At 37.2% G+C, this 26511-nt stretch overlaps 1 protein-coding gene across 11 annotated transcripts in view; it reads left to right on the top strand.

Annotated features, from left to right (window-relative positions):
• ntf3 (neurotrophin 3) overlaps nt 1–26082 on the top strand; it is an 85173-nt gene extending 59091 nt beyond the window's left edge. For 10 of the 11 annotated variants that reach the window (XM_073945715.1, XM_073945716.1, XM_073945714.1 and 7 more), the window contains one exon: nt 24798–26082. In XM_073945715.1, coding sequence (XP_073801816.1) covers nt 24819–25550 — 732 coding nt within the window. In that variant the 5' untranslated portion in view covers nt 24798–24818 and the 3' untranslated portion in view covers nt 25551–26082. 11 annotated transcript variants of the gene reach the window in all.
• Nucleotides 26083–26511: the final 429 nt, after the last annotated feature.

The raw sequence follows: 26511 nt of genomic DNA, 5'->3' as shown, positions 1-26511 counted from the left end.
AAAATTGTTTACTACTCAAGTATGTACTACAGTACATTTGAATCTGAGTTTACTAAATGACCATTAGAAAAGTATGTACTATATAGTATGAGTAGTATTAGTAGAATTCAGGTGTGTGTGGGTAGGTGGGATTATGCAAATGTGTTACTTTGGTCTTGTTGATATATTTGTATCAAGTAAAAAAATCCCCGAAATTATAACTACTTAAGTCAATTCAGAGCCGACTCTTTCATTTGATAGACGATGGCTGTGTTTGAATTCACCTACTACTCATGTAGGTGCTACATTTGAATCGGAAGTTACTACATGACCATTAGAAAAGTATGTGCTTTTTCATATGAGTAGTATTAGTAGAATTTGGGTGTGGGTGTGTAGGTGGGATTATGCAGATGTGGTAATTTGATTTAGTTGCTATATTTGTATCAAGTAAAAATTCCTAAAAATATAACGACTTTCTTTTTTTATGATATTTTTTTCATTTGAGGGAGAGACAATGGCTGCGTCTGAATTCCCCTACTACTTATGAAGGTACTTGAATCTGAGTTACTACATGACAATTAGACAATTATTTACTATATAGTTTCAGATGTAGGTTGATAGGGTTGGCGGGATTATGCAAATATGGTACTTTGATCTTTTTGATATATTTACAAATCCAAAAAAATATAGGACGAATCCCAAAAATATAACGGTTAAGGCAATTCATAGCTGACTCTTTGGTCTGAATTTGCCTACAACTTAAAAAGATGCTACATTTGAATTAGAATTTACTATACGACCATTCGAAAAATATGTACTATATAGTATGAGTAGTATTCAGATGTAGGTGTGTAGGTAGGATTATGCAAATTTGATACTTATGTTTTTTTATTTAATTGATATATTTGTATCAAGTAAAAAAACCCCAAAATATTACTACTTAAGGCGATTCAGAGACTCTTTCATTTGATAGACGATGGCTGTGTCTGAATTCACCCACTACTTAAGTAGGTACTACATTTGAGTTAGAATTTACTGTACGACCATTGGAAAAGTATGTACTACATAGAATGAGTAGTATTAGTAAAAATCGGATGTACTACATCTGTTTTTTTGTCACTATCACATGACCTATTTGTGTCAGTTGCATTGCTTGACTCCCGTTTATGAATTCTCTTGCATTGCATCATGGAAGAGTGTAGCGTTGACTGGATGCACACTACAGAATCTCACCTCAGAAATCGACTACTCCGGAATTAGTAGGTCATCCGGCTACTTCTCGCATACTGATACTGAAATACTATTAATTCAGACATACACTCTCAGAAATAAAGGTATGAGAGCTGTCACTGGGGTGATACCTTTTCAAAAGGTATACATTTGAGTCCTTATTAATACCTCAAGTGTACATACTAGTACCTAAAAAGTACAAAAGTAAAAATTTTAGGTACTAATATATATATCTTTGAGGTACCAAGATGGACCCCCTTAAACAAATATCTACCTTTTAAAAAAGTTACCACTCCAGTGACAGCCTTTGTACCTTTATTTCTGAAAGTGTACTGTTTTTCACACACTATGGACGAAGCCAGTACCTTTATTTATCATTCAATAACACCTTTGCAGACTGTTTACATTGAAGGACAGCTATATTACAAATTGCAAATATGCTATGTTGTTTTGAAGCCATATGAGCTGCTCTTTAAAGAATTTAGACCTTGGTGTTGCAATCACTCTAAATAGTGCCAACAACGTAAAAGCATTACACATTTTTTCAGTTTAGTTGTATAAGCTTACACTTGTCATAGAATATACCACTCAAGTGTGCTGGCCGATAATCAGAACTCACCAGAAACACATGCCGACCGAATGAACAGTGTTAAGGGAGGTGCTGACACCAGCTGCTAAGAAGGCCAAACAGCTGCAGCACGTCTCCACACAAAACTCCAACATGACACCAGTTCAGTAAATGTGAACTGCAGTTAGCTAATGCTCATGTGTACGCAGCGTTATCTATAAATCATAACAGCTGAAATGTTTGTCTTCCGAACGTAATATGCAAAGTCAGGGTGCATTTGGCTGATTGCAATGAATGCCACCACTTGAAAGCTTTTCAAACACCGCAAGCCATGTCTTACATCGCGAAAGCATTCAAAAAACAATCCAACGTTCACCGCGGTGATCCAGATGCAAGGGTCGGAGATGGAGGGGTCTGTTCGCTGGTTTAGGGGGAACATCTGGAGGCAATTGGACAGCATTAAGGTTTAGACGCTCTTCTTTGAAAATCCCGTGTGGATTTCGTTTGCTGGCACGCCGCCTCCTAAGCCATCCTGAGTCCATCAACTTGGGTAGCTCTTCTGAAACACCAGAGAAATATGTACGCTCATAATGTCATGTTCTGTTGATTGATTCCATAAGGATAGCATGTCGTTTTTGCGTGATGCTTTCAATGTGTTGCCAACAGTTCAGTGCATTGAATGCAACCGCTCTAAAGTGGCTTTTACCTTTTTTATATTGTAGCCAGTATTGTGTCTCTAGAGGCATGCATGCACATGTTTCGATCTCAAACAAAAGTCACACAGTTCATACTGTGTATGAATGGAACAACCATTTGATTCAGCTTCTAAGCCTACTATGAAGTAAACGAAGTATATCAGGGCCTGTTTACACCTGGACTAAGCGTGCATTTTGCTCACACTTTAATTTAAGGTACAATTCTCACTTTTAACAAGCCAATAATTATAACTTTTAGCTTAATAAACTCCTAATTTGCTGATCATTAATGGTTATTATGCTGGTAGTAGGTAGGGTTAGGTATTGAGTAGGGATTATAGAATAAGATCATGCAGAATACATACTTTATAAATACAAATAAAGAGTCAATATCCTAAAAATAGCCAGATTATAATTAAAATAAACTAAAGTGTTATCTTTTTTTTGAGACCACTTGTGTTTGCATTTTGCTGAGAGCCTTCTCATTTCATCACACTCCCTGCACAAGAAAGGAGCACGATTGAAAGCAAACAATTGAAAGCGTTATTTCTATTGCAATTCATTTGTTTTTGCTGTCTGTTTAAACGCATTCAGCTAATTGAGCATTTACATTGGTAAATCAGTCTAATCTAATGTATTTTCGACTACCTTTGAAAGCATGCAAAGATATCAGTATTTAGTCTCGTCCATTTGTAATCACATTGACCTAAACTATGCATCTTGAAATGATATGTAAATGTGGCCTCATAGTTTGTTATCGCATGGATGTTCTCTAGCTGAAGCTCTAATACCTCAAAAATGATAGCCTACACTGATAGCCGATGATCACCAGGAAGGGGGAGTCCCAGAGTAAAATGAGAAAATATGATACACCGATGTTTTGGAATATATCTCTATCTCTATATATTTCATTTGCTTTTATATTATTTGTTTCTAGTCCCTAGTTATTCCTGTTTATGCAAAGCACTTTGAATTACCACTGTGTATGAAATGTGCCATATAAATAAACTTGCCTTGCCTTGCCTTACACTGTGAAATTATAATTTAATTAACCGTTTTCATACTTTTTTATGCTTCACAAATGTTATTTACGTTTATTTACAGTTGTAAATCTCTTTATGGGACTTTCATCTCTGCTCTGTTGACTTTTGATGTTGAAAATTCAACTCTACAGTTAAACTAAGTGACTTTTAGGGACATTTTATTAGTTTTAAATAATATAATGTATAATAAATAATATGTCGATAGATAAATAAGTCAGAAAATGTACTGGGAATACATTACAATTTTTTTGTAGCGTAATATTCAACACCAACCCAGACAACATATCACTTTACACTATTAAAAATGTCAATTAAAGTCACTTTTTCAAACTTCCCAAGGTTAAAAGTTGATAAAAATCATAATAATGTGAATCACAAAATCAGGAAAACTGCAAAATTATGGGTATTTTTTTCAGTGTAGTTTTAGATTCTCAATTTAGCACATATATTTGCTCACCTAATGAAATATTTTGGGTAAATATCTTAATATGTCAATGCAAACTGGCCATTAAGTGGATTAGTGGGTCCAGTCCAGTGCATATTTGCACAAGCATCTCTGTTATCAGTACTCGGTGAAAAGAGTACTACAAATCATACTCAATTATACTTACCCAATACTTAGTCAAAAATGAAGTGCAAGTAGAGTATCTGTTGTAAATATTACTCAAAGTAGGAGTAAAAAGTAGCCCTTATGGGAGTACCCAATAGTAGTGAGAAAAGTTGATGTGTCTACATGCAGTTTGTGAAAACGTAACATTCTGTAGTGTATTTAGTTATTGTTTAAGGCCTTTTGATGATTTCATGTCATCACAAAGTCAACATCCTGTGTTTTCATCATCAACACAATCTCACGACAATTCGTAACTTTTTCATTTAGTGGCTAATTCGTACGAATTCGTATGATCTAATTCATACATTTTAGTACGTTTTGCTCATCCCCCAATGACGGTTGGGTTTAGGGGTGGGGTTAGGTGCCACGCCTCCTTTTTAAAATCGTACAATTTCTTACAACTGAACTCATACGAATTAGCCACTAAACTGCCAAAACGTAAAATACTTACGTTTTCTCGTGAGATCAGGCTGCAACATGCAGTCTAAGTCGACTAAAGTCTCTTGGATAATTGCATGTAAAGATTTTAGACACATTCTTGGGCACTTTTCAAACATGTCTTGAAATGTTCATCATTCATGATGGAAAATTATTATTATTTGATTGTACTTGGTCAGTTGGTGTTTCTGTGTGGAGTTTGCATGTTCTCCCTGTGTTCGCATGGGTGCTCTGGTTTCCCCTACAAGTTCAAAGACGTGTGGTATGGGTGAATTGGGTAGGCAAAAGTGTCCATAGTGTATGTGTGTGTATGTAAAAGTGTATGGGTGTTTCCCAGTGATGGGTTGCAGCCGGAAGGGCATCCACTGTGTAAAAAGTATGCTGGATAAAATGGTGGTTCATTCCGCTGTGGTGACACCTGTTTAATAAAGGGACCAAGCCCAAATTGAATGAATGAATGGGCAGGAATTGAATAACTGATTAGCCAATCCCCATAGACAAGAGAAAAATTAAGTAGTGACTGCAGGTTGAAGGAAAATAGTGGAGTAAAAGTACCGATGCAGCACTAAAAATGTACTCAATGCAAAATAAAAGTGCTTGTACTACCAAGTAAATAACAATTTCTGAGAAAAACTACTCAGTTACAGTTGGTTACTTTACACCACTGTCAATACTGAGGAGCACAGCGTGCCGCCCTAAACATTGCGTTAAATGGTGCATTGGCTGGCGTGAAGGCTGTTGCTAATCTCAGGCCAATCCTTCAGGAGTTAAAAGCTCAGGGAGTTGTAAGCCTCCTTGGCCTCCAGTCTTAGATGATGTGCGTAGGTGGTGCACAAGCCCGAATGTCGAGGCCACTGACACAGTGCTGTGAGAGATTAACACCTGTCAGATATGGACATGCTACTGTGCCGCTCCGAGGTTAAATCCAGAGTGCAAAATGAAATAAGAATGCTAAACAAAGCAGCCCGCGTCTTTCAGTAACACTTGATTGGTGTTGCTAAAATGAAGGAAACCTCAAGTGTTTATGAGGATTAATCCCGAGGCAAGCGCAGAGCTGTGCATCGAGTGGCCTAAACCAGTTAAAGGAGATCAGGGAGCAGATTTTGACGCCTAATGCTCCCGTGTCCTGGAATACGAGTTCACAGAGAGTGCTGTTTTATGTCCCTTCATATTATGTCATTTTCAGATGCTAACCGATATAGCAAAGAGCTCTTGTTTCCCAATGAAAAGAGCTGCTAATTTAGAAAAGGTCTGTGCATTGGTATCACAAGACTCGGGTTATATAAAAAGCGATTCCTTTTTGCTGAGATCAGACTGATTGCGGAGGACAGTCTGTGTGTGTGAATGAAAGGACTTTCTTGAGGTGCTTTTCTTCCGAAACTGATGGACTTGCGAGCTCTTAAACAATGCTGGCCTGTGTTTGAGATGAAAGTATTTAAGGCGGTTGTTAGGTTGTTATCTATCGCCTTCAGCGCATGGCTGCAGAGGAGCCGTCCTAGAGTAAACAGGAGCCAGGGGTGATTTTTAAAAACAATACATCCCTCTGATCCGGTAAAGATCAGTCCACTCCTAGAGCAAATCTCCATTTGGTCTCAACCAGACACACATGTGACGACCTTTTAATGTGCGGTATGTGTTATTCATTGCATAATTTGAACGCCCTCAAGTCACGCAGTCGTGCTGACAATGACGAGTCTTGGCGCGCTTGTACGTGTCCAATAGCTAATTGCTTTTGGTAATCGAATGACTTTTCGTAATTATTCAAAGTCTTCCTTCTCCGACCTAGTTTAAATGGATTAGGGCATCAGCAAATTTGGGCATTCCTAAGAAAGCAACCGAGTCAATTAGCGGCTCTGTCAGCTGACTCGGCCAATCAATGAACTTACAGTGTCATTCCAGGCGCAGGCTTGGTGTGGTTTGGCTCGCGGTTGTGTGTGTGTGTGTGTGTGTGTGTGTGTGTGTGTGTGTGTGAAAATACCACCCAAGGAAATGGTCGAAATCATTCATCACTGGCACTGAAAATCATCCGTTACTTTCATTTCATGCTTCATTTGGGTCAGGGGTAAGAGCGTGTCACAGGGAGTCATTTATAACGCTGTGTCTAATTAGACTGTAGTGGTCGCTTTGTTTTACAATGTGAGGTACCAAAAGAAGGGCGGTGTTGCAATGCCATTGATGAACAGTTTTGGGTTCCCTACACTCAAAAAATGCTTGTTTAAACTACACTGAAAAAAGTGTTGCATGCAGAACTGTTGCAAACAATTTATTTGTGTTGAATTTAAACAAACAAATTAAATTGAATAATGTTCAACTTAATTTGTTTGTTTCAATTCAACACAATTAAATTGTTTACAACCACTTAACATAAAAAACTTAGTAAATCTAAGGAATCATCTTTGAATAATTTTTTTTCAGTGTAGTTATTTAAAATAAGTTGAAACAACACAGTTCTTAAGGTTTTAGGGGGGCGACTTCAATGTTTTCAACACAATCTCACGGCAATTCGTAACTTTTTGATTTAGTGGCTAGTTCGTATGAATTTATACGATCTAATTCGTACATTTTAATACGATTTGCTCATCCCCCAATGACGGTTGGGTTTAGGGGTGGGGTTGGGTGCCACGCCTCCTTTTTAAAATTGTATAACTTCGTACGACTGAACTTGTATGAAAATTTGCCTCTAAACTGGCAAAACGTAAAATACTTACGTTTTCTCGTGAGGTCAGGCTGATGTTTTATGTTCAATCCATCTAAATTGGTAAAAATGGTTAAGTTAGCTTACTGATTTGTTTTGGGAACTTGAAGGAACTGCACTGTAAAAGGAGATTAGTAGCTTAAAACGAGTAAAACCATTTGCCCTAAAAGCAACAGGTTAACTTTACAGAAATAAAGTAAGTAAACTCATTGTAACTTGGAACTGTTGAGTTGACTTCATTTTTATAATTATGCTAATTGAGCTCACTTTTTAAAATCAACTAATCCCTCTTTACAGTGTCAGACTGTCTTCGCACGTGTGTTTTTAAATAATGACATTAATTATTACAGTATTACATATTTGGCGCTTAATAAGTCTATAAAACTTACTGTTATAGCCTGTATGGAATTTAGAAGACACACTGGAGTCTGGAAGAGCAGATTTATCTGAACTGAACTGAACTTAAACTCTGAAAACTGAACTACACCGTTTCAATTTACTATGATCTTCTATGTTAAGCTGCTATGACACAATCTACATTGTAAATGCGCTATAGAAATAAACATGAATTGAATTGAATATTCAATCTGTCACTTTGCTAGATGCAGAAAAGTTTTAAAAAACTAATATAATAAAGGTGAATTGGAAAAAAAGGGATTAGTTTACTTTCATTTAAAAAAAAGTCAGCACAATTAGCATAATTATAAAAATAAAGTCAACTTAACAGTTGCAAGTTGCAATGAGTTTACTTACATTATTTTTGTAAATTCAACTTTGTAAAGGCAATTGGTTTACTCTCTTTTTATAGTGTACAATCCATTTATTTTGTTGCTTGTTAAAGTTCAAACTACTTATTTAAAATGAGTTGAAACAACACAATTCTTAAGTTTTTTAGGGGGACGACTCAAATGTTTCATGTTCATTCTGCTTTTTTAATTTGTAAAAAATGCTTAAGTTAACTTGATTTGTGTTGGTAACTTGAAGGAACTGCAAAAGGTGATTAGTTACTTAAAGTGAGTAAACCATTTGACTCAAAAGCAACAGGTTAACTATACAGAAATAATGAACTTGAAGGAACTGTGTGAAACCCAGTATTTTTACAGTGTACACTCCATTTATTTTTTTTGCTTAATCAAACTACTTATTTAAATTGAGGTGAAACAACATGATTCCTAGCGTTTTTTTTTTTGTTTTTGTTTTTTTTTTTGGCCGTGGTGGGGGTTTGGAGGGTGAATTAGTTGTGTGACACCCAACATTTCTGTTTACAAGCACTTACCTGAGAAAATAACCCAGGCTCATTCTGAAAATCTACCCATGTATACATTTCTAGAGAACGCCAAATATGTCCCAGGAGCTACATTTTTTGCAGTTTTTATTTTCACCAATCCACGAGAGGTCGCTGTGTATGCTTTTCAAATCTCACATTTCTCTCGCAAGTGCCATTTGCGCCAGTTGTTCTCATGTAAAACAACCAGAGTCTGCTGTCGACTGACGGACTGAGTAATCAACTGACCCACCAACTTTTTTAAACCAAACCGACATTTTTAAAAAGCAGTACAGAAAAAGAAAAGCCCTCGCTTGATTTTTACCACATTTTCAGATTTTACCACATTCTCACCGTTATTTACTTGTTTATTTTATTTTTGTACTTTGTTTTTGTTTTACCCGCTTTTTGGAACCGTTCTTCGCCAAACTCGAACCCTGTCATCGTGGTCAGCACCTTTCTGCATCTTTAGTCCGCTGACGTACATGACTAATACTGACTACTACTAAACAAACTGGTAACAGCTGGAAAGCCGTCCATACAAAGGTAACCGGTCAGATGGTATCGCAAAAAGGAACAGCGTCATACCGCCCTGTAGCATTCGTTTTAAAGATGAAATGCAGTCATACATACTGTACTTCTGGCTACATAATTTGCAATCTCCTGAAATGTATATAGGGCCACGTTTTCAGAATGAGCCTTTGTAAAAAAAAAAAAAAAGTAAATCCAATCAATGATTTTTTTCTTCTAAGTGTTTAAAGGACACTCTAAAAAGTTATTTTATTGACCTCAGAGGTTTCCTGAAGAGCTTTTAACAACCTTCCCATTGCTCCAGAACGTTTTTGTTGCGGAAAAGTTTTATTTTTTTAATGTTAATTTTAGGATCTGTTTATTGAACGTCTCCTTTGGAACCCTTATGTTGTTTTAGAAGTGAATGTTGCAAAACCTTTAACCAAAAACAAATATGAAACGCAACATGACGTGTATCGAGGCCTCTCAATTTGTTTGTTTTTCCCCATGACTTTTATTGTATTAAGGGATTTACTGAGGCCCACAGTGAGTTTGGCTTTGACTTTTTGTTATTTCATCTGTTTTAAACAGACTAAACGGCAACCACCCTTAAATACACTTTGGACCCCTGCGATAATATCAATATTACTTTATCCAAAAAATATCTGTTTGCTTATTATTGCAAAAAAAAAAAAAAAAAAAACTCACTTTGTGTATTATTCACACACATATCTACTGTATGATTTGGAAAATAATGCACAGGATTTATCTTCTTCTGTAGTGCTTGCATTATTTGTATTATAAAATATTTTGTAATGTTTTTTATAAGCTCTTAGCAGCTTATATTTAAAAAAATAATAATTAAATATACATTTTATACATTTTACATGTAATATACATTTGACATTTTTACATATACATTAATATGCATATGCTTATATATTTTTTATTATACAGCTAGCACAGAGACCGGCATTGAATAAAAGTATCAGTTATATTACAGTACAGTGGTTCTCAAAGTGGGGGTCGGGACCCCCCGGGGGGTCATAGGGTGATGAGCGGCGGTCTCTTGGTTATATCCAAAAATCTCATTTATTTTATTAAACTAGTATAATTAACATACAGAAGAAATAAAATAGTTACATGAAAAAGCAAATAAAAATCCATCAGACTTTCAATTTTTTATTAACCTCTGGGGTGATTACATTATGTTAAAGACAGCAATAGCATCAGTTTTAACAGATTGATTGTATGACATTAGGTTAAACTTTCTCACACCTTTACGGCACTTAGGAAAATATTACGCATAAATTTTGGCTATAACTAAACATAAATGATGGTCTCCGTTAGGCATTCTCCAAAATTAAACGACATATAGACTTGGGCCTGTTGGTATGTGTGCACCGTTGTGTGTAAGCTTTATATATTTTTAACAAGCTCAGAGTATATTTAGGGTTGCGAGTCACTGGCATTGTTATTTTGGGGGTTGCGAATTGAAAAGTTTGGGAACCCCTGTTATAGTAGACTGTAAAGAAATGCTGAGTTCCACACAATCCCTTCATCTCGTCTCAACACAAATCGATTTAATTAACTAAATGTTTTTTTTTTTTGTTACAATTTTAAGCTGATTAAACATAAAACAGTAAAAAATTTCCTAAAAATTTGTAAGAACAGCTCATTTTAAATAAGTAGTTTGCATAAATATTTACATTAGATGTTGCCTACGCTGTTGTTGTCTATTGGAAGGAATGCGTCAATCGAGCCACCATTTTAGTACAGGGTAGCGCTCCTTTGAAATGAATGCAGGACCCAGGTGTAGTGAAGGATTGGCCACCTAGAGCCAGAGATATATACACATATATGCCTACGATCTGGAGTTTTCCCGTTGGTCAGTATGAAAATAATTTTTTAAATTACGAAAATTATCATTTTACATCACTTTTCTATATGGATGAATAAGTGACCGCACAGGCATTGCCGACAAACAGCGTGTGTTTGAAACTCATCCCCTCTCCTGCTTTCAACTCTCATTCTAATGGAAGGAGCCCTATATCCCTCGTTTTCTCCTATACCAAAGGGGAGCTCTTGAGACTGATCTCAGACCCCCGTCTATGCTAACTGACAGAGCTCAGGGTTCTCTCCCAGCATGCCAACCCTGCGATTAGGATTAAGCATTAGCTAGGAAGCTGATTCGAATGTTATCCCTCGATTGAATGGGCGTTATCAGCTGATAGATATGGGCCAGTAGGGGCCTTCTGCACATACTGGTAGGCTCAGAAGGCTGTTATCATATATCCCATCGGTTTACCAGCTATAGATCAAGCTATATAATCAAGAAACAAGAAGTTAACGAAATTTATTTATATTATTTATTAAATTTCGCATTCATTATATTTTATTAACGTTTACCCCTGCCCCAACCCTAAACCCAACCATAACAGTAATGTAAAAACAGATCTGGATCTGGAGTCTTCTCTATTAGTATAGCTGATTAAGCATGTAGATGGATGATAACAGCCTTTTGAGCCTACTAGTAAGCATAGAAGGCCCCTACTGGCCCATATCTATCAGCTGATAACCACTGATGCCCATTCAATTGAGTGATAACATTCGAAGCGGGTGAGCTAAGTTTGAACTATTGAAGTATAATTGATCGTAGCATTAACATACTGCTTTTTCATGTGTGAATGTATAGGATTAAACAAAACCTTCTCTTTTTTGGCACCTTCTGGACTGTTTCATCTGCTGTTCGTGCAGGAAGAGATACGACTGCACATCTGTGCTCCATTGAGACACGAACTTCCTGCATTTACGCAACATGACACACCACATAGATGTCAGTTTTAATACGAGTTTGGGAGGAACGCTTTAGCAAAGGCTCAAACTGTAAACTGATGATCGTTCAGCAAGGGATCGCATTATCCGTGCTGTCCAGAAGGTCCCTGACAATGTTTGCAGCACATGAAGAAACTCAGCTAAGTATTTGAGAGCAGTTAAGAGGATGCAAAGGATTATCTATTCAAACATGGTCGAAACAGATTCAATCGCAGAGCTGAAATTATTTGTTTTGTGCTATAAATGACGCTTTAGGAGAAGGGAGTTGACTGGAACGTGCTCGTTATGGGCAATTTTTGCAGCTTAATGAAGAAGAACCCTTTTAAAAGCTTACCGGACGTATACAAACATAGCCGAGCATTTGATCGCACTTAAGAGGATGAAAAAGATTATCTGTTCAACCCTGGTCTCCAGTTCCAAGTAAATTTCCACCCGCCGTGCTCCTCAACGAGCCCAAATCAGCAGAGTAATTGACATGCATTCCAGCGTCTCGTGCTTTTGTACGCTTTCTCTCAAGGGATACGCACTTCATTGGGTGTACAGTAAAGGTAAGAGTAATGCTGGGTGAACAGATGAAGAAATAGGATTTGATTTAAAGCACATCTAAGTTGTTTTCTAGACGATTACAAGTCACTTGTTGGACATGTTGGCAACACTTTCAGACAACTACAGTATATCAGGCATCCAATAAAAGTCATTCGTATTTGAATGAGAGAATATAGAAATCTGAAATATCAGCATACACTACCTGACAAAAGTCTTGTTGTTGATCTCAATTATAAGTGCAACACATAATAACTTGACTTCTACAGTAGTTGATCATTTGAAAAAATAATTTTCTGATGAATCATCAGTTGAACTGCATCCCGATCACAAATACTGCTGAAGACCTACTGGAACCTGCATGGACCCAATATTCTCATAGAAATCAGTCAAGTTTGGTGAAGGAAACATCATGGTTTGGGGTTACATTCAGTATGGGGGAGATCTGCAGAGTGGATGGCAACATCAACTGAGGTGTCAAGACATTTGTGCTGCCCGTTACATTACAGACCACAGGAGAGGGCAAATTCTCCAGCAGGACAGTGCTCCTCATACTTCAGCCTCCACATCAAAACTCCTGAAAGCAAAGAAGGTCAAGGTGCTCCAGGATTGGCCAGCCCAGTCACCAGATTTGAACATTATTGAGCATGTCTGGGGTAAAATGAAGGAGGAGGCATTGAAGATGAATCCAAAGAGTCATGATAAACTCTGGGAGTCCTGCAGGAACACTTTCTTTGCCATTCCAGATGACTTTAATAAGTGGTTTGAGTCATTGCAGAGATGTATGGATGCAGTCCTCCAAGCTCATGATGGAGTCAGACACAATATTCATTCTGTTTGCACTGCAGCATGACTTTATATTCTATACTGGACATTATTTCTGTTAAGTGACAAGACTTTTGTCTAAGCAAAGTCAGATCTTATTGTCCTAATTAAATAGTTATAAATCAAGGCATGATCTTATTTTATTTAGCTAAAATAAGCGTAATCTAGAGGCCTTTGCCTTTCATATAAGCCACTTCTGACACCAAATAATCAACTAGAAGTTATTATGTGTTGTTCCTAAAACTTGGATGGGCGACAAGACTTCAGTCAGGGTTTGTATATGTCATATGTAGACGTAACTCACAAATTAGCAATGAAGGCATTACATCGTTGTAAGTCATGAAAAAAAACTGCAAAGATAAATATGAAAATCAGACAAAACATAACAGGACTGAACTTAAATCTTAAATATGCATCATATATATCAAATATATTGACAAAACTCACAAATTAACAATGAAAGCATTAAACCATTGTAAGCCATGAACAAAAACATTTGATTTAAGGCAAAGACGAATATGAAAACCATACAAAAATTAATAAGATTGAACTTACTGGCTTTATTGGGGGTATTTTTTAAATAAAACAATTGAATTTCGGCTTAGTCCCTTTCTTAATCTGGGATCACCAAAGCGGAATGAACCGCTAACTTATCCAGCATATGTTTTACGCAGTGGATTCCCTTCCAGCAGCAACCCATCACTGGGAAACACCCATACACACTCATTCATACACACACATACACTACAGACAATTTAGCTCACCCAATTCACCTATAGCACATGTCTTTGGACCTGTGGGGGAAACCGGAGCACCCGGAAGAAACCCACGTGAACATGAGGAGAACTCCACACAGACGAAATTAAAAACAAAAAACAAACGTAAAGCTATTTATATTCATGTGGTGGTTGTTTCTATTCAGACAAATTAAAAAAAAATGCAAACATATACAAATATTTAAGCATTTTAAAGTGATTTGTGGTGATTCATGAAAGTGGGCGGGGCTAAATATTAATTTTGGTGCACTTTTCCCAGTGCAGCTCTCTGATTGGTGGAGCTCTTCTTATGGCATCATGGGTAATGGAGTCTTCTGCGCAAATTCCACTGCAGAAACCCTGTTAGTTACTAATAACTTTAACCAAAGCCCCTTTAAGGCAAGTCACTTCACTTGGTGGCCTTTTTTGAAATGTCTCTCGGGCAGTACACTCGGGCATTCTGTTTGAATGGGGAAACATCAAATTCTCCAAAACTACTTGCCAAGCTTTTGATTACATTTCATATCAGGCATCACCAATAAAATTAAAGAACAACTGTGTTTTTAGTTACATTTCTAAATGTTCGTATCACCCAAAATCTGCAGAAACTCATGTCAGGTCCGAGCCCCTCCCCCGGAGAATTATCACTCTATAGCGATCGCTGATTGGCACCTGTACTTGAAGGCGGGCTTTATTCACCATATAGCGATCGCTGATTGGCACCTGTACTTGAAGGCGGGCTTTATTCACCATATAGCGATCGCTGATTGGCTCCTGTACTAGAAGTTCTTTAATTTTAATTTAATAATTTTATAATTTATAATTTTAATTTTAATAGTTCTTTAATTTTATTGGCTTCATTTACCATAATGACAGTTACACTTTCCCCCATTCAAAAGTATACGAGTAGACATGTAGTGTGTATTCGATAGTCTTTGCTTTAACTAATAAACGAATAACTAGGCCCACACGGAATCTGCACATGCAGAAATCAGCAGAGTTTCAGCCCATCATTGAGTCTGTTAATTTAGTTGTGTGTAAATGTGTGTACATTTATATTTATTCAGTTAATTTCAGCACTATTACTGACTAATAAGAAAACGTTCATGTGATTGACTTACAATGCAGTTTGGATAGTAATAATTTCTGTCTTTTAGTAGATATATGGTAGATATATTATATGAGAGACTTGCTTTATTGATCAAAATAAATGGATCTAGTAGGATGAGCATTGTAAACATTAAATAAAAGTTTAAAAGGTATTTGTTTAATAATATATTAAGTTTTTAGTTATGATTTTTTTACAGTATTCTGCACAGAAATAGCAAAAAATGTCTGCAGATTCTGTCTGGCCCTACTAATAACTAATAGCTTTTGACAGTTTTTTAAAATGTGTGTATTTTATTGTTATCTCAGGAGTTCACACTCAGCTGATGATTGATTATAAAGCATGTTTGGCATGCTGTCCCGGGACAGAGCCCTGAGCTCATAAGATGCAGGACGAGAGGGGAGTTTGAGCTCAGGTAGATCTGGAGAACTCCCCTGCTGTAGTAGCTAATAAACAGATAGTGCTTGCTCTTAAGACATAACTACTGACTAGAAGCATGTCTATGGTGGCGATTTTGATTAGTCTATTCACTTAAGTTGCATGTTATTGGGCAGTGGGAGTAAACCGGGGAACCCGGGGGAAACCCATGTGAGAACATGTAAACTCCACACAGAAATGTCGGCTGGCTTGGTAAGGACTAGAACCAGGGACGTTCTTGTTGTGAGGCAACTGTGCTAACAACTGTGCCACCCATCTAGGAAAGAAGGAGGAGTAGGTGTGGAAGGTGGGGATTCTTTAAAATGAAAACGGCTGTGATATGAAACTTAGGGTATTTATAATGAATTAGGAATCGTCTGATTGGTGAATCATGGATCGATTTATGCGGGACCAGCACATGATCCTCTCGAAATTAGTTTATAAATAATCTGCACTTATTTTGTTTATTGTTAAAATCTATTTTATTATAGAGGAAATGAATCGCGTTTATTAAGAAGACGTTTTTCTCATTCACAGCTAGTATACTGAAAGAGTTATGTATACCAACAGGCCTATTCTCATTTTCATGGCAATTACTTTTATGGGTTAAATAATGTGTGATTTATTTGAACAAAAAGTCCTCATAAAAAGCCTTTCATTGCCCTGAATTTGTATTTTTGACCTTCTTTTGATTCTCGCCTGAGGAGTGTCTGCAAACTCTATCCATTTGTGTCGAGCTAATTTTACTGAAGAATTGAAATTCGATTTGTCTAATCAAATTTAAGTCTGGAATTAGGCTGAATTCTTTTACAGCTATTTGTTTTCTGTCATTTAATCAGAACTTTAGTATATTGCACTTATTGTGAACTCCAGAGGTGAAAAAATAGGTCAATAAAACGTGTCATTTTCTGCGCCGCTGCCCTTAACTGACTTTGACTCCCTTTTGATGCATTGACATATAATTGCCCAAAAAGCAAAACCAGCCATGCTTATTGACTGATAATGAGGTCAAAGTGATTAAAAGTCTCCTCTTAATGTGTCTGATTCACACTCCCTCATTTGCTCATCTTTAGATTTCCATAAACTGCTAGGTTCAGCTATCAAGATCAACGCTATAACATATAAACAAACAATCGGCAACCTTCACCAATGCATTTATTTTGAACACAATCCAGATGAACGACTCAGAACTACTCAAAAAAACAAAGCATGCATCCAGAACAAGAGGACTTTGTGTTCATCTTCATCACTGAAGTCTAATTTAAAAGGCTCATTTATGTAACAAGCCAAGCATCTCATGATATTATCGGCCACCATACTGAGACCTTTCAAACCCTGTGGTTCTTGGAAAGCATGACTTGTGGTTTTGGACATGGATGTAGGGGCTGATTGGAGATCAGGGAAGAGCGCTGGCTATTTATTTCTCTTTGATGTACTGTGCTTTAGCAGCCTCTGCAACACCTCTGTCTTGCTGGATCAGTCTCATCATTAATCTTCAGCTGCAGCTTTTTTGCGCTGAACTCTGTAGTTTAAGACTAAAATAAACCTGAGCTGCTTGAAGTTTGGCGTTAAAGGGATAGTTCACCCAAAAATGAAAATTCTGTGTACATTTTCTCATTTTTATCTTGTTCTATACTTGTTTGGTTTTGGTTGAGAACAAAAGAAGATATTTAGAAAAATGTTGGGAACCTGTAACCATTGACTTCTACAGTAAGAAAAGCAAAGAGTGTGTAAGTCAATGGTTACAGTTTTACAGCATTCTTTAATATATATATTCTTTTGTGTTCAACAGAATATAAAAGCTCAAAGTTTGATTTTATTTGAGAACAAATACATGTTGAAAACCTGTAACCATTGACTTCCATTATAGGAAAAGCAAACAGTGTGAAACCAATGGTTATAGGTTTACAACATCATTATATATATATATATATATATATATATATATATATATATATATATATATATATATATATATATATATATATATATATATATATATATATATATATATATATGTTCCTTTGTGTTCAACAGATTGTAAAAACTTAAAGTTTGGTTTTAGTTATGAACAAAAGAAGATATTTAGAAAAATGTTGTAAACCTGTAACCATTTACTTTCATAGTAGGAAAAGCAAATAGTGTGGAAGTCAATGGTTATAGGTTTTACAACATGCTTCAATATATCTTCTTTTATGTTCAACAGATTATAAAACCTCAAAGTTTGGTTTTAGTTGAGAACAAAAGAAGATATTTAGAAAAATGTTGTAAACCTGTAACCATTTACTTTTACAGTAGGAAAGCAAAAAAGTGTGGAAGTCAATGGTTACAGATTTACAACATTCTTTAATATATCTTATTTTGTGTTCAACAGATTATAAAACCTCAAAGTTTGGTTTTAATTGAGAACAAAAGAAGATACTTTGAAAAATGCTGTAAACCTGTAACCATTGACTTCCATTGCTGGAAAAGCAAATACTATGGATGTCAATAGTTACAGGTTTCTAACATTCTTCAGTTTGTCTTCTGTCTTCGACAGAATATAAAACCTCAAACTGGTTTGGGGTGAGTAAATGATGGCAGAATTTTTATTTTGGGGTGAACTGACACTGTTATGCAGATCTTCTTGCTCAGTTTGATTTCAGATGATCCCAAAAGACAAAACAGAGACGCTTATGTGAAAGTTTGAATTTAAAAGGATGGTTTACCCCAAAATAAATATTTTGTGATCATTTACTCACTTTTGTTCCAAACCAGTTTGGTTTTGGTTGAGAACAAAAGAAGATATTTTGACAAATGTTGAAAACCTGTAACCATTGACTTCCTTAGTCGGAAAAGCAAATACAATAAAAGCAAATGGTTAAACATTTCTATCATTGTTCAATATATCTTCTTTTGTGTTGAACAGGATATAACTGGTTTGGAACAAATGATGGGAATACTTTTGGGGTGAACGGCCCCTTTAAGATGTTTTCCAGCAGACACTCTAATGCAGATCCTCTTGCCCAGTTTGATTTCAGATGATCCCAAAACACAAAACAGAGACGCTTATTTAAAAGTTTGACTTTAAAAGGATAATTTACCCCAAAAATAAATATTTTGTGATCATTTACCCATCTTTAACTTGTCCCATGCCAATTTGATTTTGGTTGAGAGCAAAAGAAGATACTTTGAAAAATGTTGGAAATCTGAAACCACTGACTTCCATAATAGAAACAAACACAATGGAAGTCAAAGGCTACAGGTTTATAATAATGTTTAATATATCTTATTTTGTGTTCAGCAGAATATAAAACCTCAAACTTCTTTAAAACAAATGATGGCAGAATTTTTTGGGGGGTGAACTGTCCCTTTAAGATGTTTTGCTACATCTCTCTGTAATGCAAATTCTCTTGCTCGGTTTGATTTCAGATGATTCTAAAACAGAGACGTTTACGTGAAACACCAAAAACATGAAAGCAGCAGTCAGTGTTTGCATAGTCGGACGTCAATATGTTGGTACTTTAATCATGTTAAACACTAAAAACAATTGAGTTTGAAACCCAAAGTGCTTTTTTTTTGGCAACAGCTTGTAATTAAACTAAAAAACAAAGACTTTCTTTGACGTCTTAGGTTGTTTATGAGAGCCTGTATGGATGCTTTATTTTAGCCTGCAATCCCTGCTATTAACAAACCAGCCTTTTAGCTCAGTAAACAACAAATTGGCTGCTTGTTAATGCTTATTAATGTGGTAGCTGCAGGTTTAGGCATTGGATAGGATTAGGGATGTAGAATAAGATCAGTACTACCAAACAGCCAATATCTTAATAATAGGCAGGTTATAACTCAGTGGTTAATGACGTGAATTAGTACTGCAAGTAGTATTAGTAATGCAAAGCCAGTGGGTTTATTTCAACGATAGTCCCATATAGATCTACTGTACAGTATATGTAGAATTGTAATCAAACACATCATATGAGCAAACATATATGGTAACTTACATTGATATCAATATAATTGTATAATGTAGTCAATGACTATATGAATTAAAAGCCTTGTAAAATCCCACAGTAACACTCTAAGGGGTTTTCAATGAGTTATGCTCTATAAAGGCACAACTGTGTAATTCTTATGAGCTCATATGATGACATCAAGCTGGCGAGAGTCTTTCTGCACTGCTCTTTTCTAATTTGTCCCGTGCGTTTATGTCGTTTTTTTTAAAAACAAAGAGCTTAGCAATATTGTATGCATATTCATTTCTGAATTTAAAGATGGTATTAGTATATTGCCGTAAAAATTATTTAATTTAGGTAATTTAGAGCCTTGTGTTGGCGTGGGTTTCCTCCGGCTGCTCCGGTTTCCCTCACAGTCTGAAGACATGCGCTATAGGTGAATTGAATAAGCTAAATTGGCTGTAGTGTATGTGTGTGAATGAGTGTGTATGGGTGTTGCCTAGTTCTGGGTTGCAGATGGAAGGGTGTCTGCTGCGTAAAACATGTGCTGGAAGAGTCGGCGGTTCATTCCGCTGTGGTGGCCCCTTATAAATAAAGATGAAAATGAATGAAGGATGAATTTTACAATGGATAGGCTTTACTGTGACTATAACAGGCCAGTGAATAATATTCAGTCTTCTGTACTGTAAGTTTTATGAGCGAGAGGGGTCTGGATGCAGACCTGGTGCAGTTGCAAGGTAAGCTGCATGCAATGCCTAATCCCGCCCCTCACAGTGATGTCACTAGCTCCATTAAGTGCATTGTGTGCGACATTGCAGGTCTGAAATGTGCAGTATCAGCTTGCAAATCCAAGTCTGCATCTGGGTAATATTTGCATGAGCGGGGAATTGACCACCAGTGACCACCAGTGTCGCTATTATCAAGGCTTTCTGTATTCTGCAAATGCCTCTTTAATTTTTTTGTCGTTGTTTACTAGAAACATGATGCTTCTGATAATTATCAAGTATGGCCTCCTACTTACATACTGTTGAAAAGAAAACTAAAAGGTTGTTAACTGATTGCCAGCATTAAATAAATGATATAAAAAGCCACTCAAGAATACACTAGACCAGTGTTTCTCAACCATGTTCCTGGAGGGCACCAGCACTGCATGTTTTGGATGTCTCCTTTTTTGTCACTCCCATCACAGGTCTTTCAGTCTCTGCTAATGAGCTGGTGATCTGAATCAGATGTGTCTGGTGAAGGAGACACAATCTGCATCCCAAATCGCATACTTGTGCACTATTCTATGCCATTTTGTAGTATAAATAGTGTAAGTAGTGTGTTCACATTGAAAACTCTCAAAATAATAAGTGCACTTTAATTACCCGGATGATGCACTCATTCAGCCGGTAAAATGAAGTGTGTAATGATGGACACTTCACGCACTCAACGACCGCAGGTTTGCTTACTTAGCGGAAGGGGCGGAGCTATCGGGCGCACATGTTGGATAACTTTATTTATTTTGGATGGTAAAAGCAAAATTCTCCTGCGAGAGTGATTAAAGCGCCTCCCGTTGGTGAATGCGATTGTACTCACGGCAGTTATTATTTGATAGTTTGCTCATTTATTTTGCTGATTTGGCAACCGTCAAACGTCATCAGGGAAACGGTTTGAATTTCCGCTTAGTAAAGAAACATTAGTGTGCCATTTGGGACGCCACTACATATATATATACTATCCTGTTGAGTGTGTAAGTGCATAAGTACATAGTGCATGAGTGCATAGTGTATAGTGTGCCATTTGGGACGCAGCTACAGAAACTGATCAGAGCTGGTGGTCCTCCAGGAATGTGGTTGAGAAACACTGCTGTAGATCTTAATAAGTCTTACCTTATTTAGCATGAGAATCTGCACAGCTTCTAGAAGGTGGATATTATTAGATGATGCAATGTGGAAAAAAGGCAGAAGTGTGTCAAAATAATACAGGGCCTATATAAGTGCATGCATTACTCAATAGTAAAATGAGTCATTACTGTAGGTGTTTTCTTTTTTATTCATACAAGCTCAGGTTCATTTAAATATTAAAAGCTTTAGATTTTAATAATGCACTGATGTGTTTGTCAAAATTACCATAGACTGAGATTAATAACCATTTTGGATGCATTTTTCATTGCTTGTCTGTGCCTAACACAAATTGTTAACAGAGAAATCGAGGAATCCATGGGTAGTTTCCACGCTTTTACTATAAATCCTTCAAAAAGACTCAAAGGAGCTTTAAAGTACAACAAAAGTCGAGTTGTGCACTGTACAAATCAAGCCATAAGTCAAAAGCTCTAGTCCCTTTGAGTTATAATTGCAGGGAACCAAGTTCCAGCACAGATATGAAAGTTATAAGTGTGAATAAGTGACGACAGATTACTTTATAGGACGTTTACTCTCACATGACGCACACTGATGGAGCTCCATTGCTTTAGCAGACTCTTCCACACAGGTTTCCCTTTGGGAGTTTTGCACTTTGTGGTTTCGGTTTCATGCTATTGCGCTCAGTCATGAAACAAAACACACACCGGGGGCCAAATGGATGCGCCAGACGCTCGAATAAACATGCCACTTCAAACTTCTTTGTGTGTTTGAATGCATGTTACCACAAGCCATCTTTCACCAGTATTGAAACAACATACTCAAGTAAAAGTACCATTACTTACCCCAAAATGGAGTGTGAGTAAATGTATCTGTTGTAAATATTACTCAAAGAGTGAAAATTAGATCTTATAAAAGTACTCGAGTAGTGAGTGTTACACTGTGAAATGCTGATATGTTTACATGCAATTTGTGCATGTGTGTGTAAAAACGTAACATTATGTAGTGCATTTAGTTTCTGTTTAGGCCATTAGGCGATTTAAGTCATCATGCAGTAGGCTGTAAACAATGTCGAAGTACAATGGAATTGAAGATCAAATTCCAGTTTATTAGGAGAATCATGAAGCAGGAAAAAGGTCAAAACAGGGACAGACAGGAGTACAGGTGAATGGTCAGGACAGGTGGCAAACAACATAAAGAAACAAACAGGAAAGGCAGGGCAAGGAATCGCTTCATAATGCTCACTTACAGTATAACAAGACTCAGCAATGAGTGTGTGTGTGTGTGTGTGTGTGAATGAGGTGTCTTTATAGTTCTAATAATCAGTCCATCATGAGCTTCCAGCTAGAGGGAATCAGGAACTGGTGTGTGAGTGCAAAAACTTCTGGGAGTAGTAGTTCATTAAAGTGGTGAACTGCTGATGTGTAGTTGTCCAGCAATCTGCAAATGTTTTTTTTTTTTCATTATTGACTTGCTGTTGAACAGTTTTTTGTCAATTTTTTCTTCTGTGTCATGAGATTGTTCTGTATGATGCGATTTGATTGGATGGAAAACACAGGACTGATTATTCTAGTTTAGCGCATAGACAAGAAAAAAGAAGGTTGAAGGAAAATAGTAGAGTAAAAATGTATTCAAGTGAAATTAAAAGTACACATTTTTAAAAATACTTAGTAAGGTACAATTCAAGTCTGCATGAACTGGAAGCTGGAACTGTTTTTATTTCGTTTTGTGACGCAGTTATTACAGAAATAGAATATGAAATGAGCTAACAGTGGGCGTGGCTTGTTTTTTTCTACTGCAAGCTGATTGGATATAGTAAAGTAGGCATTTCATTCACAAAGATCGGTAAAAGGGTTTGGGGGGATTTCTCACAACCTTACAGACTCCTCCTCCTCACCATTTCTATTTGTTGTCAAAATTGGCAGCTGGAGGGGCGTGGTTAAATATGTTAGCCCCGCCTAATACCATCAGACAGACGTAATCTGAGAATTTACCCTAAAGTGCAAACTATTTTTTTTAAATTTATGACAGACGTGAATTGTTCACCACAACACTAGCAAACAAAATCAACATGCTTAGTTTTGATTTCATATATACTTTAAGAAAACCTGCTCCATTACAGTAATGTGTTATTTCACATCAACTACTAACTACAGTAGTCAACATTTCAAGTGAATCATGGGCTTTCATTAAAGTTGTCCTAACACTATTGAACAACACCAATTCTTGTCGTAGGACAGTTTTAAAAAAACATTTTTTAATTCACTTCGAATGTTGACTACTGTATATGCCCTTTCGCCATGCAGATGTGCAGTAGAAACACCACTTTTTAAAATAAATGTTTTTGTCATGCAATATCAACAAAGAAGGTGCATCCTAAATCGCATACTTATGCACTATTCTGGGCCATTTTGTAGTATAAATAGTAAGTAGAGCATTCACACTGAAATAAGTGCACTTTAAATACCTGGATTCAGCTCTTCACACACTCAACGGCCGCAGTTTTGTTTAAGTAGTGGAAGGAAGGCGGAGATGTTTCATTACTTCATTTATTTTGGATTGTGAAAGCAAAATTCTCCTGCCACAGTGATTATGCCGCCTTCTGATGGTGGATGCGGTTTTACTGATGGGAGGTATTATTTGGTAGTTTGGTCATTTATTTCACTAATTCGGCAACTCTCAGGCATCATCTGGGGAACAATTTCTGTTTAGTAAAAAACTTTGGGATGACACTACATTCTTATACTAAGATGTTAAGTGTGTAGGTGCATAAGTAGCCGGGAGCTAGCTCTCTGCAGGGACGCCCAACCTGCGGTCTGTGTGGGTCCTAATGCCCCAGTATAGTGACGGGGACACTATACTGCTCAGTGAGCGCGGTCTTTCGGATGAGACGTTAAACTGAGGTCCTGACTCTCTGTGGTCATTAAAAATCCCAGGATGTCCTTCGAAAAAGAGTAGGGGTTTCACCCCGGCATCCTGGCCAAATCTGCCCACTGGCCTCTGTCCATCATGGCATCCTAACCCTCCCCATATCACAGTTGGCTTCATCACTTTTGTTTCACAAAATGGCTTCCGTCGCATCATCCAGGTGGATGCTGCACACTGGTGGTGGATGAGGAGATTCCCCCCTATGTGTAAAGTGCTTTGAGTGCCCAGAAAAGTGCTATATAAATGTAAGGGGAAAAAGTGCATTACATAGTTCATAGTGTGCCATTTGGGACGCAGCTTGAGATTTATGAGAATTCAATCATGTCTCTAGTTCAGGGGTGTCAAACTCAATCCCTGGAGGGCCGAAGCCCTGCACAGTTTAGTTCCAACCCTGCTCCAACACACTTACCTGTAGGTTTCAAACAAGCCTGAAGGACTCAATTAGTTTGATCAGGTGTGTTTAATTAGGGTTGAAACTAAACTGTGCAAAGCCGTGGCCGTTTTGGAACTGAGTTTGACACGTGCTGTAGTTCATTAAAATCATTTCATTTGCTCAAAGCGTCTCTCTTGTTTCTCCACAGATCTTACAGGTGAATCTAGTGATGTCCATCTTGCTGTACGTGATGTTCCTCGCGTACCTTTATGGTATCTCCGCCTCTACAATGGACAAGCAGCGGCCCACGCAGGATCCCATCAGTGCGCTCATCATAAAGCTCCTGCAGGCTGATATCAGCCGCCAGAAACAGGGCGACGTCATTCCCTCCTCCACCTTAAATGTGTCCACAGTCGCAGACTACAAGGAAAAAGACAACAATACCCCCATGGTGGACAGTTCGGAGGAGCTGCTACGCCAGTACAAGCGCTACAACTCTCCACGTGTCCTCTTAAGCGACCGACCTCCAATGCAACCACCGGCTTTCTACCTCATGGATAAATTCATCAGCGGTCAGGACTCCAACAAGACGCGGCAGAAACGCTTTGCCGAGCACAAGAGCTACAGAGGAGAGTTTTCAGTGTGCGACAGCGAGAGCAATTGGGTTACAAACAGGACCTCAGCGGTGGATTCTCGTGGAAATCATGTCACCGTTTTGAATTCCTTCACTGTAAAACAGAAATACACGCAGTACTTTTATGAGACCAAGTGTAAAACTCCTCACTCCCACCGCAAGAGCCGATGTTTAGGTATTGATGAGAAGCACTGGAATTCGCAGTGCAAAACCACGCAGACTTACGTACGAGCGCTTACTCAGCACAAATCGCTGGTTTCTTGGAATTGGATACGGATAGACACGGCATGCGTCTGCGCGCTCTCAAAGAAACATAGAAGGACGTGAAAAATGGTGGAAAAAACACTTTCAATTCTCCATTGTCTTGCTAGTGTTTCCTGGGGGTTGTACATATATAAATTATTATTTAAGTTATATAGAATGCATATAGTTTATACATGTCTATGTATAATGTATAAAGATACTTGTTATTTATTTAAAAGTTATAAAATCTTTGGAAAAAAAAATGAAAGACAGACTTATGAGAACATGCATTGCCGCTAAGCTAACAGGAGCATTGAATGCTGAATTGTGCCTTGCTCGCGTATCAGAGTCAGAGGACACTCCACTAGACCTGGACCTTGGGAACAGTTGCAATGGAAAAACACACAGATCGCTCAATATCATGTTAACTTCAGTATTGTTCACGAAAACCAGTTTTTCTACTGAAACGGGCTGCCAGTATATCCTCTTCGTGTCTGGGAAAACAAATCACAGTTGGGATGTTGTATGAAAAATATGTAAGCATACAGTATGTGTATCGAAACTGCATGAAATACCTAAGAAATCTATATATTTTTATAAACAAACTCGTATTGTAGGTCATGAAAACGTGATGGTAGTTATTTAAGGCTTGTGAGACTGATGGACGTCAATTAAAGCTTGTTACTATCCTGTCAGGACCAAAAAGTAAAACCAAAAAAACTACACTATTCCATAAATTAGTGTTTTAATTCAAGATGGCCTTCTAAAAAGTATTTAGGCGATCATTTTCAATGCATTCAAGACCAAAACAGCTGAGTATTTATTTGTTTTGGTCCAGTGATAAAACTACTGCTCACCATCTTAGTAGCCCTTAAAGCTCCTCCCACTAGCCACACCCTTCAAACAAGCCCCACCCACACATATCAGAAACAAGCAGAACAACCACAGAAATAATCTCACTATCCTGCTTGAACCAGTGTTGTCAACCAGCCAATTTGTTGTTTTGGGCTTCTGGGACAATATATGATGTCATTTATTTACATTT

This window comes from Danio rerio, chromosome 4 (genome assembly GCF_049306965.1).
Source record: "Danio rerio strain Tuebingen ecotype United States chromosome 4, GRCz12tu, whole genome shotgun sequence".
NCBI lineage: Eukaryota > Metazoa > Chordata > Actinopteri > Cypriniformes > Danionidae > Danio > Danio rerio.
This window is presented reverse-complemented; position numbering and strand designations above follow the sequence as displayed.